This window comes from Histoplasma capsulatum (assembly GCF_000150115.1).
Source record: "Histoplasma capsulatum G186AR genomic scaffold supercont2.1, whole genome shotgun sequence".
In the NCBI taxonomy this organism is placed as follows: Eukaryota; Fungi; Ascomycota; class Eurotiomycetes; order Onygenales; family Ajellomycetaceae; genus Histoplasma; species Histoplasma capsulatum.
This window is the reverse complement of record NW_025544801.1, coordinates 3,022,529-3,036,022: the sequence shown is the minus strand read 5'-3', so window position 1 is coordinate 3,036,022 and position 13,494 is coordinate 3,022,529. Positions and strand designations below refer to the sequence as shown.

Sequence of the window (13,494 nt, the reverse complement as noted above, 5' to 3'; positions counted from 1 at the left end):
TTTTGAAGCTGAGGTTGTAGGTGAAGTTGCTTGGAGCGGGACAAAACCTTCACGTGTGACCGCGTGTGGCCAATCACATGGGACGTCCGTCCAGGATGACATCATAGCGTACGATGATGTAAGAATTGTGCACAAAAGTGTTGGGTACTAGGGCTACCATAGATAGTCAACAAGAATGCAACAATGTTATCCTCTAAGAAAAAGATGCAAGTAACTGCGTAAGGATTTAGTTAACCACGCATTGCATTCTATCGTTACCATATCTACTCCATGCATCCACTGGGGGACATGGTTGTTTGCCTTTTCGGACTTATCAGAGCGGGATAATGTGAAAGTCAGCAATACCATCCAGTCGAACAAGCTGCACATTAGGACCGTAGTCTACAACATACACAAAATAACTTAGAGAACAATTAGAGCTGCTCTTCCCTTTGTTCCCGATAGATTTCATCTCAAGACGTATTGGATCGCGAAATGCCCTCCTTCGTTCATCCGTCCCATTCCTGACCTCTCCCCCTTGTGCATACAGCCTTTTCAATTTTGATGGAGGGCCTGTAGCAAACTTGGAGTCAAAATTCTGGCTAAGCACGATCCACACTGTTACAACAAAAATGATTAGTGTACAACAGGATTGAGCATTGCGCCTGGGCATTAGTACTGAACATCACTGTATTTTCCTCCAGTGAGGTAAACACTGGGTTGTATGGCTCTTCAAGAGAATGTTAGCTTATACGATGTTATGTGGTTCTCGTACGTTCTCCAGTCCCTCAAAATCAGTAGCAGACATGGCCAACAACCAAATTCTCTTCAACTACCTAATTGTGGTACCTCCTAGTCTTCCTCAAAGATCAACAAGATGCCGAATACCTAGTAGTATTTTGTGTTAGGTGGCAGACCTTTTTTCTGGTCTTCTTCCTATAAATACTGTCAGCCACTATTTAGTCATGGACAGAAAAGCAATGTGTCACTGCAGAGACGAACAGTTGTTTAAAGTTTTTAACTACTTCAGTTTCAATTTCAATCCAGCTACGTCCCTCCTTTCCAATGTCTATTTCATTGGGATAAACACATTAAACCTCAAAATCAATCCAGCAACTCTCTCTTGGTCACCAGGAACAATGAGAATGTTCTTTGGACAGAGATCATTGTGCTCAATCAAAGCTGAATGAACTTACTGAATGTCAATGACCACTCCCTGCATACATTCCCTTTGTATAAGTAACACAGTTCATTACCAAAGGCTTTGGTAAGTACTCAATAAGAATGGCAGATGGAGGACCTGTGTCACGTTGAAATGTATCAAGACGAGGAGTACAGTTGGTGAGGTCAATAGCTAGCATAAAGCTATAGAATTGGGTTTAGCACTATAAGCATATAACTATTTGAACTGTTTGAGCCTGCAGTATGCCCTTATCTCGTAGTGAGAGTGGTCCAAATCTCGAATACCATCGTGGGCGTACCCAAGATCCCCATTATTGTGGAACTGCAGTGCATCACGATCAGGAAAATGACGCAGGTTAGGGAAGGCAGGAATGCTAAAATGAAGGCACTGTACATACAACCTTCAAGACCCATGGATTGCCACAGTAATTAACACGAAATATGGAGGATGCTTCTGAGACAATCAGGGTTTCCTCAAACGCCATCTTTGTGAAATTGATGTCGATCTTGAAGCTGTCATCGAAGCCACCCTCACTGTGATAGACGGTGTCCTCATTCCCGATGGTCCCGAAGAAATTGTCCGACATGGTGAAAGAAATGAAATTGTGAATAGTGCAGCACCATCCTGATAACTGCTCGTATGGGCAAGGAGGCGACACTTGGAGTCGAAGTTGAATCATTGTCGTTGGAGTTCATGGTTCGGTTGAATTCACAGGCATAAGCTGAACGAGGCTCAGCACCATTCAGAAATTCCGTCGAACGCCAACAACAGCGATGAAGAAACTGATTAAAAGAGAAAGGGACTTCGTTCCCGCAAGAAACATGCCGCACTGCTCCCAGCCCTGGCTTTATCGTTTCCCTCATGAGGGAGCTCAAAAAGCAATTGATCACTTCTTAACACTCCTTTAGAATTCGTTTTTGTGTATGATTTTTCCCTCACCAGATCTCTCTTTTGGTACCTTTCAAAATATTCGGGCGGTTAGCAGCACCTTTCGAACAGAAAATGAGAGTATCGCCCCGTTATTTCTCGTCAAATAGGAGATTGGACAACCTGGGAGCTAACCCCATGAAGCCTACAAGTTGGGATTTCTACTATCCTTATCGCTGTGATTGTCACCGACTTCCCGCTGCAGGCACTCTATTGCAAACCACGAAGCATAAAACGCATGCAGATTCGGAAAAAATGTCGTTATGAGCTATGAATTAAACAGCACATTCCGAGGCAGCGAAGTCTCCTGAAACAACCACAGCAGGTGAGTCAACGGCAACTTTCCAAACACCCTGGAGGCCACCACCAAGTTCTGCAGCGAAAACAGGGGTAAAGATCCCTGAACTCAGGCGTATCCGCCGCTGAAGGTTGTCAGTCTCAAGACTCCCGAGGTTCGCCTGTTCAAAGTGAACATGTACTGGACATTCAGGCATCAACCATAAACGTCACAGCCCTGGGACAGCGAGGAGTGTATCCAGTTATCCTGGAATATTGTAGAGGAGTGCGAGAACTCTCGAGGGACACGATGTGGGCCATCTCAAGGGTGGAGCGACGAACACAGAACCTTATCGTGTGCCCGCGGTTCTGAGTGCTATGCAGGGTGGATTGGTGTCCAAGCATTCTCAAGTCTTGGGGTGTGGATACTTTTGTTTGGTTTGAGGGTGCTTCCTGAGAACTAAGCATGATATTCCGAATAACAAAGGCCATTTAATCTTCGGTTTTCTTTGAGTGTTGTTGTCCTAGCTGTCAAATCGTGAATACGGCCACGCTGGTTCCATCAGTTAGAATTCCGCTTCGTTGCACTTCTGCTGTATTAACTTTTCTTCTTCATTCTTGATTTCGATGTCTGTTTATAGATAGAAGATATTTTCGAGGTGAGATTACAACCCTGGGGCAGACAGCCCCGGGGCGGAATTTTAAGTCAACGCAGCCATCCCTCTTCAATCTATATGAGGATAGAGGTATCTAGAAAGAGATATCCACACATTCGTTGGTTCGTGACTGGGAGTGACAAGTAGCTTTATAAGGAATTTGATCCGCAGGCCATCAAATAGCAATGAGATCGAGACATCATTCGTAATCGAAGACAGTGAGCCTTCCAACACTGGGAGCGGGATCTGACAAATTCCTTGTCAGAAAGCTCTCAGCCCTACCATATTTCTAACCAGGCTTCCCTATGAGAAAAGGGAAGTAGAAATGCCAAGTGAACAGAACCTGACCTGCCATCTCAAGAGATAAGAGGTTGCTTAAGTTTAATTGATCTGCTTGACAGCTATATTACCAGCAAAAACTTCGCTGTAATTCGATGCTCTGAGTTTTTCCAACCATCCGCCGCTCATGCCGGGTGGTTGATCTGGTATCAGCAGCTTTGTTGGTGATCAGTGGAGGAACTAATGAATGACTGCATTGGGCTCTCAATGCAAACTATCAAGCTACCCTTGTAACAAGCTATTCGTCCGCTCAACGACGGACGGAACTCCGATCGGATCACCATGCGGAGAAAGGTTACATAGTGGGAGGTAGTGTGTTGCGGAATCGCTGTACAGCGTATGTTTCTCAGAAAACATATTTATTTGAAGTTTTTGCTTGCCCTTGCGGATCTGCTGTTGGTTACATGTAAGCAATCAACCAGTGATCAGGTTACATGTAGGCCGGACAGCTTAAAATAAATTCGAGCTAGGAAGAAAAATGGAGACAAAGGGAGAATGAATTTTTCTCTTCCTTTCGACGCGCAAAATAAACAACACGCCGTCACTAAATGGTCGAGTCTCAAGCTCTTGGCCGAAATGCCATTCCCTGCCAAACCTTGCAACCAAAATTGGCTTCCGGTATTGACAAAGGTTTTTAGCTGGTCCTAAGCCATAGTGGGAAAATGTCTCCGCCCGAGGAGTCCCCCGGTCCTTAAAAAAAAGTTCAAACAGCAGCCAAGGCGCTATTACCTGTCAAGTTATGATATGACTCGTGGGACATAGGACAAGTTGATTTCTCCAGGTTTCCCACGAGACGTGTTTGAAACGAGTTTGAGACGTTTCGGCTTTTATGTGAGCTAGAGGGTCAAGTCACGGAGCATTATTCATGGGTTGGTAACCCATGTTGGACAGGGGAGGTTTTGTTTGATCAAACGAAACACAACCCCCCCCTAATGCCCCTCTAATTTTGAGCCCGAAACAAATGGAGGGGCTAGAATGCGGAGGAAGGAGTAGACATTCTGAAAATCTGAGTTGAGGAATGATACCAGAATAGTGGTTAGTCAAATCTGGGAGACGCCCTCCATATATGTGGCTGGAATGACTTTGATGTTTTTTGCCTCCTCGATATGACACGCAGCTTGTGGAGGTTAACTCTCTGAGCCGGGAGCTGATTTGCAGTTGTCTTCTGGGACATTTCAATAGTCGTTTGCACATCGCACTAATTTCCAAAGTTTGCTGCATCATGCATGTGTCCAAAGCACGTTTGGTGGAACTTGAGCTTGGCGGTCATCATGGAGGCGATCTGCACCTAAATCCTCTTGGGATCAAGTCGTCGATGAAATATCCGGCGGCCAAAGGAACCGGTGGTTCGCTAACTTTTTGGGCACCTCCGGCCTAGACCTCACCGGGGCTGGTGGTGTTTCTCTGGGGCATCGCGCCAAACCCCGATTCAATAGTTCCACAAGCGAGCCTGAGCTTTCTCGTTCTCAAAATCGCCCCCGTGTACGAAGTTAGGATCCACTGGCCCATACACAGCTGGGCGTGGTGATCCACCGTACTGTAATTTTGTGACTCTCGTGCGATGTCGTTGCTGGAGTGGTCAACTACTCCTTGCTCCAAAAAATGTTCTGTCTCATCATGCGCTTTGCACATCTTGCTATCTGCGAGCCAGGAGTGAGGTTGAATCGTCAGCATCTTGACCCAGAAGAACCCTCTGCAGGAACTCCGTTTATACTCCCTTGAAACGGCATGTATTTGGTAAAAAAATCTGCCGGGGGCCCAGGGGTGCAAATGGGCTAAAAATGGACTGCTCATGGGCCATGGTCTTTGATCATATTGGTGCTGGGCGAGCGTAAGCACGACAAGGGCGGCAGGGCTGGCTTACATAGCGGTCCTGGCTGGCATCAGCCTCTTTCGTCCCTCTCAAGCCTCCCTGCGAAACTCCGTCAGCCCAAGAATGGGCCCCGTCTGCCCTCATCTCATCAGCCATCAATTGCTTTGGCGTTTCTTTCTTCTTGCTGCGTCGCATCTGCATCCGATCCTTCGTCCGTAAATATACTGCCTACACTCATACCTCAACCAAAGCCGAGGCCCCGAGCCACTGGATACATTAATTACAGAGCTATGAGCAGACTCGAATAACGAATAACGACTAATTTCCCGCCAGCTGACTTGCTCTTAACTGGGTCAATTGAGCTACTCCAGGCCTCTTGAAGCCGTTCGCTTTCGCTATTATCTAAAAAAACACAGACCTGTCGAATTCGCTGCCAACTTCCTTGCCGGCTCTCGCGCCTGTCCGACCGTTCTCCGCCGAGATCCATACGGCTGCCACTGGGAAATTGATGAGGGAAGATATTGGCTTGACCATAAGATATCCAAGGACTCGACGTGATCCGTTGATAGAAACGGCGGGTTTGTGGCATTTGGTTTGGACTCAAGAATTTGCATGTCGTCTCTTCTACAAGCAATTCAAGAACGCACCAGCCTTGAAACACCGATCGCTTCCACTTACTGCGACCTTCCTCTTCGACTACCTATTTGATAAACGAGAGGAGTGACCTTTTGTTTCGACGACCAAATTTATTTTATTTTTATTTTTATTTTTACTTTTATTCTAAAGGTGGCCGGTCCCCAACGAAATGGTTGGTATCCTGGGGATAACTCGATCTTAGACCTCCTAATATCTAGCCCTGCAAGTTTGGCTCGTCATTGAGAGATGGATTCTCCCAATGGCCAATCCGTACTTAGCTCAAGAAGGGGCCTAAATCTCCGTCCAATTCAGACAAATATCAATAATCCTAATGTCCGTCCAAAACGGCCGCCTCGCCCTGATGACGAGCTCACCCCGGAGGTGGCCACCGCGGCGCGAGCTCCTCTCAAGCCGCAAGCTTCAAAGTCATCTTTAAAGAGCCTGTTTTCACGTAATAAGGCAAGTCGCCGTTCCAATCATGAACACACCCTCCCGGCCATTGCAGAATCACAGAAGACGATGGGGGCGAACATAATACCAGATACGATATCTTCACCCAATAGCCCGTCGACAACTCCAATGACGCCCAAATCTTCAGCAGCTACATCTTCACCTTTAGTGGGCAAACCAGGCGCTATCAATCCTTCACAGGCTTCCAAGTTCTCAAAAGAGAAAGGCCAGAAACTGCACAGAACAATCACCGTCTGGGACCCACCGCCTCTCTTCCAAGCATATCCCCAGGCAATCAAACAAGGCACGCTTCCGGCCCCAACACTCTCCGCAGGACCTATTTTACGAATAAAGGGCCACCGAAGAAATAGTAGTGTTAGAGACGACATTTCAGATGTTGATGCCGACGACGAAAGGGTCTCCTCGAGGGCCTCTAGGAAGCGGAAAGATGAAAAGCACAACAAGCATTCACGCAAAGCTTCTGCCTCTATCAGCAAATCGGACTGGACCCAGAAAATTTTCATTCTAGTCACGAGCGGCTATCTTTTACAGTATGCCGGCGATGGAAGCTTCGATCGCCTACCTGAGAAAATGATGGAGCTTGGAAAAAACTCGGTGGCATTTGCGAGTGATGCGATTCCAGGCAGACACTGGGTGCTGCAAATTTCACAAACACTTGAAGAGGATGGAACCGTGTCCTTGGATACGAAGAAGACTTTTCTCTCTCGGTTTGGATTTGCAGATTCCCGAAGACAGGCGAAGACCTTACTCTTGGTTTGTAATGACCCCGCCGAAATGACATCTTGGCTTTCAGCTGTGAGACGGGAAATCGAAGCTTTAGGTGGGAAGGAATACACGCCTGAAACACCGATGGAAGAAGCGTCTCAGGATTCCCAGCATTCCGAAAAGAAGTTCATTCGGCAATCTGTGGTACCTGACAAAAAACAATCACCACCTATGAACGTAGCAAATCCGGGGTCCGCGGAAGCCTCTCCAAAGGTTTCAACGCCAAATCCCAACGAAGAGCGGAAGCCAGAAGGGGACAAACCTGCCGATGAAGCATCACTAAAATCCCTGAATAGACGATCAATTCGCCCACAATCTGTCGAAGCTCCTTCACTCTCGACTACTGGGACGGTTACAGATCTAGATCGATTACGGGAGGGATCAAGGTTATCTTACGTTTCCATCGGGACGAGGACTATACCAAGCTCCAGGGGTTCTTCTCCAGGCTTATCTCCTGTTAGACCAAAGGATGTTACCACTATGTCTCCATACGCCGATTCCCCACCTAGCGTTAGGGGTACAGTTGCGGACTCCAGCAGCACACACAAGTCTAGTCATGCATATTCCTCAATGCGGTCCGAAGATAATGGCACAGACACTCCCAGCGCAGCTCGCCCGCTGTCAACTGTTGGCCCATTAATCTCCAGAAGTACATCTCCTCCCAATTTCAGCGTGCCAGTGTTCAGCAAAAGATTTTCAGCAACGCATTCTGGCGCATCCCCATCGTCTAGGAAATTTTACCACACCTCTCCTCCCGACTCGCCGCGCATAATCATGCCGGGCACTCGCCATCGCTTTTCTGGTCTGGATGACTCTGTCGCACCTTCGCAATTATCAACCGGTCAAGCGGATTCGAAGCAGTCGTTGAAAGACCCAACGAATTCCCAACAGCCTGCTCCTTTCATATTCGACCCAGAAACCCCCTCTCGCACCTCTGTCTTGCCAAAGCCAAGGGAGAAAAAAGCAAGGCGGTATTCGTCTTTCGAGTCGACTCGTGGTACTCACAGTGTATCCTCAGACTATCGCCCACAACTTTCACCAGTGATGAACGATAGCAGTGAAGAGGGAGGGAGTAAAAGCGATACGTTCTCACATCGCAATCCACCGCAAACATACAAGCAAACCAACTACGTGCCTCCAAGAGCTAACAATGAAGTACGACAACTGCGCCGACCAATGAGCCTGCAGATTGGATCCGAAGCCCGTCGCCGGGCAGAGGCAATTCACCCACCACCCACCACTACTACCACCCATCCGCACTTGCCATCCCCTGACACTCGATCTCCTTATCGTCGAAATCGAGCCAGTTTAGCTCACCAAGAAATAATAAGCGCCACTTCACCCCCGGCTCACTACGCATCAGAACCCGACCCAAGGCCCCTGCAGAAGAGCACATCGCATTTATCCGTCGGCCCACCCGTCGCTCCTCCGCCGGATTTCCCGCTGCCAAGAGTCCCACGCAGAGTCTCATCGCACTTCAGGCCAGCATGGCATGATCATCAACAACATACATTGAGGCCCGCGCGTGAATCCGTTATCCCTCGATCCAGAACAGGGCCGGATGGGCAAAGAAATACCCATACACAAATTGTGCCTGTTGATCTGCGGGACATTGAGAATTCGCCGCAACTGAGCGGGATGACAGCGAAGGAGTATAGTATGGTGAATGCGTTCTAGTTCAGCAATGTGGATGCACGCCCTAATCATATATTCTTGGTATTACTTAAAGCCGGGATTGTTTTATTTTCTCTACACATTAGCAAATTCGTGATGTCAATTTCATATTTCCCCCTTTCATGTCGTTGGGTAACTATTGGATTTTGGATATTAACGGATGTATATACACCAAAAGTGAAATGTTTCGCTTTCTGTTTGTCATATACGCACGGTACGGACGTATACATACCCCCTTGTGCCCTACCCATTTCACGTTTTATATTTTCCTTTTCTCCCCCCATCTAGATTTACGAACTCTATAACACATACGAAAAAAGAATACTCCAGCTGGTTCCCCCCCTTTCCTTTTCCTTTATTTCTTTCTACTATGCACTTTACGTGTACTGTACAATCGATATGTCAACAATATATACACATACACAAAAAAACAATATTTTATGTATATACTGCATGTGCTGACCGAAACATTTTTTTTCTCCCCATGATTCGCGTGCATTCTTTCCATCTCCGTTTTCCTTGTTCAAAAATGCGTGGAGGCCAAAGGGAACTCAACGAAACAAGTCTGGCACCTTCCCCAAACGACCATTTCGGAGGCCAGCTTGTGAGATATATGAGATATATCGTTGCCTATAGAGAACCTGAGGGGTCGGTGAGGTTACTTATGTCCATGTTAACCTGGAACACCGATCATTCGTTATCCCTAGATAGACATAGTTATATATGTATCTACGGGATGGGAAACGGCACGGAGACAACGGAACGACGTTACGCAGTGTATTTTTATTTTACAAAAATCGCCGGTAAAGGGCGTGAAAAACTTTCTTTTGTTAAACAGTCCGATAACTAAAGGGTATTTGATTATTACATAGCTTCCAATATTTCTTGTCACTTCTTCTTTTTATCTTTGGTTGGTTCCTAAAACGCCTGTTTTTCACCTGCGTTTGGAAAAAGGGTAACTAAAATATTCTTAATTATTTCTGCTCTAATACCAACCAAGAGAAATGTAAAAATCAAAGAAAAAGGGAGAGAAAGAAAACCGATCATAGCGTCCTTTCCTCACGGGACAAATATGAAAAATGACGAGGAAAATGGGGTTAAACACAAGTGGTAGTTAAAATAACAGAATGGTAAATAAACTAGCACAGCTGATGGGGCCATGGCCAAGGGAAACTGAAATAAAAGGTGAAAAAAAGTGCATTTCAGTGCTGGGGCCAAAAAGTAACGAACAATAAAAAGACATTTATAACAATTATTCATCGTCCGCTTCTTCCACGCGCGGTGCAAGATCTCGTTTTATCGCTTCGCCCGCTGCCACTCCTGTTGATGAGCCACCTGTGTTGGATGGAGGAGCTTTTACGGAGTTGGCTGACTTGGAGGCGGAGGACGCGGCTGTGCTTGTGCCTGTGTTGGTCTTCTTAGACTTCTTCTTGCTTTTCTTGCTCTAAGTGATTTTTTGCGTTAGTGAACATCATCGATGATAGCGAGGATATATAATTGGAGTCAAAACAAACCTCTTGCCAGCCCCACACTGGTCTGAAACTATCAAAGAATCCCACATCCTCAAACAAATTGGGGTACAGCCAAAGGCCCGGTGGAACCGCAAAGTACGTAACACAGAATAAGATGAGCCGGAAAATCGACATGGCGAAAAATAGGCCCAGCAAGCCCATGGCACCAATACTCAAGTACCAAACACCTTGCCTCAACATAATGGGCCACAGCGGGAACATCACAACTGCCATGATTACTACCAAGACACCTGCGGCCATAGCCTTTTGCTTCCACTGTGGGCCTTCATATAGCCATACGTAGTGCATCATCGGATCTATCTCCTGGTTCTGCTCTACTTTTACTGTCCACAGACCCTTCACGCGGTTTTTTGGTTTCGCATGGTTGTGGCCGGCATGTGGATCAACTTTGGAAACTCGAAGTGCAAGGAGCGAGAGTGGGAGGAGTTTGAAGGCATTTTCGGCCGAAGCCTTATCTGTCACTGGAGGAAGTAGAGACTTGGCTTTCGACTGAGCTTTGGCGTATGCAGGCGATTGAATAGCTCGTATTGCTCGCTTAACTGGTTTATTTTTAACAGTACATGTTAGCTTTTTGCCGTATGATTGTCGATTCAACGGGCAGATAATAGCGGACCTTTGAACAGCTCTCTCCTTCGCCCATCCAGAATGCAAGTTCTCGGCTTCAAATTTTGTGACCTGAGAAAATCTGCCACTGCGACGGCACGGGGGTTTGGTGGTGCATTCGAGTTCATAGGAACATGTTGCGGATGATTTTCTCCATGCTCATGTGCATGCTTGGCCTGCTGCTGCTGCTGATGTTGTTGCAAAGCTTTGGCTTTCAGTTGGGCTATATATTGCTCCGGCGTAAGGCCTTGTTTCGCAGCCTCTGCCGCAAGCTGTTGTCGTTGCATATTGCTAAATTCCTCAGGGGTCATTCCTCTCTTTGCAGCTTCAGTTGTGAGGTGGTGTTGCATGGCAGCAAGCTGCTGGGGGGTTGGCTGACCGGGAGTCACCATTATGGAGGAGCTGATTAAATAAAAAACAACAAAAAGAGGGATCAGCTTGAAAAAAAGTTATTTCATATGTTGTCTTTTGGCTGATTTTCAGCGGATTTCGAAGTGGCCAGATCAGATACTGAGTCATGTGACAACTATGCGTCTAGTGCGCTTAATCTATCAACAAAAGCTTGCAAACGCAATTATGTCATCGCCTATTTTCCCTTGCGGCAATCGGCTAGCTCGGAGGGACTTTTTTTGCGCCAAAAGTTTGCTGAGTAAATCATGCTTAGCAGTCAGCATGCGCAATTGCAATTGCTCAGGGAACACAGAGTCGCTCTGATGCGGCTTATGCCAGGCGACTTCCAGCCATTTGGGCGTTCGATTTCATTCCTTTCATGATGCTCAGGGCCCTTGGCCCCTCGAGAATCATTCATTCACGGCATGTCCACAACAGGGAATTATACGCCTGACCACAGCGCTCTTCTGGTCCGTCCGTGGACAGTTGTGCAGCTGGTAAGATTCATTTTGTAAAGAAATTTGTTTCGCTTGGTTGAGCCGTTGTCCAGCTAACAAATACATACACCACAGTCGCAACGTGATGTTTCGTCGCAGATACCTCTTAATCATGTCGCGCATCCAGGCATCGATGTGACCTCAGCTTGTTTTGGAAATAATATATATGAAGAACAGGCAATGGTGAAATGTATTTCGAACCTTTTAGCTCTTGATAATCGCCGTTTCCATGTCGATCTATACTGGTCCACAGACTATCGCCGGTGGACTTTTTGTCCCGTTACCGTCAATTCCCCTGTGCCGGCCTCCACTGCCAAAACCCGTGTGCGCAGCCGACCCGTGTCAGTCCTTGCTGATGATGTTGGATCGCAATTGTGCTCTCAATCTCTCGATGTCTCCATATTTCTCAGTTTATTACGCAATTACTTTTCCGACACGAACGATACGCTCAATGCTCACATGTTATATATTCTACTTAATGTTCATTTTGCTGCGTCATCGAACTCCTCTGATGAGCCCAGCAGTGCACCAGCTCGTGACAAGCTTCCGTCTGGTCGAGAGCTTCTTGGATCGCTTTTCCATGAAGCTTTGGGGCCGTATATGTACACTCCAAAACTACTTCAGGACGAGAGAGCAAACCTGAACCAGTCGTGGTATTCTGTTCCCAAATTCGCCCACCCCATAGCTGAATATTTTACGACTCACAAAGACTCGAAAGATGTCCATAGCACTCCTGATGGCTGGCCATGCGAAGCCTATGTAGAAAGACGGCGCCTAAGACGATTTCTCGTCGGCTGGGCCAGTGCAGATGCTCAGATGGCGGAGTATGATTTCAATGGAGACAGCAATCTTATTTTCTCTATGGGCTCACTCGCAAGATCCCGAGGAGTTACCATATCTAATGGCAGTGATGCAAGTGGTGATTCTATAATCAAATCTGGGTGTCTATTCGACCGAAAATCGACAGACCCTCCTGATCTGAGCGCTTCATGGCCTGAATCAACCGTCACTGAGCAATTTGATTCTTATCCTGTTCATTCGTTGTGTAGTGAGTTGATGGCCTGTGGTATCTCACCCATAGTGAATTCCACACTTTCCAATGTGACAGCCGATGAGAATTTCAAACCGTATAAAATCGCTTCACAATCTTCGTCGTGGGCCTGGGCGCAAGGCCAGCCTCATCCAGATGATTCTCCTACAGATCTGTTTCTATCTACTCTTAGGTGTGCTCGGGCAGATGCTTCTTTCAAGGGACGCTGGTTCCCCGCAAAATGCTCTGGCGGTCTTTACGGAGCATGTCGTGTTGGAAATGAACCGTTCCAATGGACCCTGACACGCGAGCAGGTTTCCTATGGCTCTGTCGCAGCTCACTGCCCGGAAAACTCTACCTTTTCTGTCCCTCGTACAGGCCTCGAAAACACATATCTATACCAGTACCTCATCTCCCTGCCCAAGAATATGATCGACCCGTCGTCTGAAGATTATGACTCGCGTAGTGTCTGGATAGACCTCAATTCACGCGATGTGCCCACTTGTTGGGTTTCCGGGGGCCCTAATGCTCAGTGTCCGTACGAAGTGGACGAAGCCGCTGTTCAACGGCGGACGGTTCTTGTTCCTACGGTTGCAGCTATAATTGTGTTGGTCATTGCCGCGTTGACAATATTTGTCAAGTGCAACTCCAATCGCAGGAATTCGAGGTGGAAAAGGATTATTGAGGGATGGGAATACGAGGGTGTTCCCTCCTAGTACATAT

General features: G+C 47.0%; 6 protein-coding genes across 6 annotated transcripts; 2 read left to right on the top strand and 4 right to left on the bottom strand.

Moving 5' to 3' along the window:
* Positions 1 to 831: 831 nt before the first annotated feature.
* HCBG_00984 (uncharacterized protein) lies at positions 832 to 1,748 on the bottom strand (the record flags this gene model as incomplete). The annotated part of the gene is made up of 6 exons (XM_045428034.1): positions 832 to 867; positions 897 to 915; positions 1,176 to 1,195; positions 1,236 to 1,344; positions 1,389 to 1,483; positions 1,560 to 1,748. The coding sequence occupies 6 exons, from the start codon at positions 1,746 to 1,748 to the stop codon at positions 832 to 834; spliced, it is 468 nt and encodes a 155-aa protein (XP_045292009.1).
* A 616-nt stretch (positions 1,749 to 2,364) lies between these two features.
* Positions 2,365 to 2,857, bottom strand: HCBG_00983 (uncharacterized protein; the record flags this gene model as incomplete). The annotated part of the gene is made up of 2 exons (XM_045428033.1): positions 2,365 to 2,511; positions 2,588 to 2,857. 2 exons carry the CDS (start codon positions 2,855 to 2,857, stop codon positions 2,365 to 2,367), a joined length of 417 nt encoding a protein of 138 aa, XP_045292008.1.
* Positions 2,858 to 4,734: 1,877 nt separating this feature from the next.
* Positions 4,735 to 5,034, bottom strand: HCBG_00982 (uncharacterized protein; the record flags this gene model as incomplete). Its single annotated transcript, XM_045428032.1, has 1 exon — positions 4,735 to 5,034. The coding sequence occupies one exon, from the start codon at positions 5,032 to 5,034 to the stop codon at positions 4,735 to 4,737; it is 300 nt and encodes a 99-aa protein (XP_045292007.1).
* Positions 5,035 to 6,055: 1,021 nt separating this feature from the next.
* On the top strand, positions 6,056 to 8,722 carry HCBG_00981 (peptidase family M20/M25/M40 protein; the record flags this gene model as incomplete). Its single annotated transcript, XM_045428031.1, has 1 exon — positions 6,056 to 8,722. One exon carries the CDS (start codon positions 6,056 to 6,058, stop codon positions 8,720 to 8,722), a length of 2,667 nt encoding a protein of 888 aa, XP_045292006.1.
* Positions 8,723 to 9,531: 809 nt separating this feature from the next.
* On the bottom strand, positions 9,532 to 11,303 carry HCBG_00980 (translocation protein sec62; the record flags this gene model as incomplete). Its single annotated transcript, XM_045428030.1, has 3 exons — positions 9,532 to 10,163; positions 10,234 to 10,790; positions 10,865 to 11,303. The coding sequence occupies 3 exons, from the start codon at positions 11,244 to 11,246 to the stop codon at positions 9,972 to 9,974; spliced, it is 1,131 nt and encodes a 376-aa protein (XP_045292005.1).
* A 366-nt stretch (positions 11,304 to 11,669) lies between these two features.
* HCBG_00979 (lectin C-type domain-containing protein) lies at positions 11,670 to 13,487 on the top strand (the record flags this gene model as incomplete). Its single annotated transcript, XM_045428029.1, has 2 exons — positions 11,670 to 11,741; positions 11,817 to 13,487. The coding sequence occupies 2 exons, from the start codon at positions 11,670 to 11,672 to the stop codon at positions 13,485 to 13,487; spliced, it is 1,743 nt and encodes a 580-aa protein (XP_045292004.1).
* Positions 13,488 to 13,494: the final 7 nt, after the last annotated feature.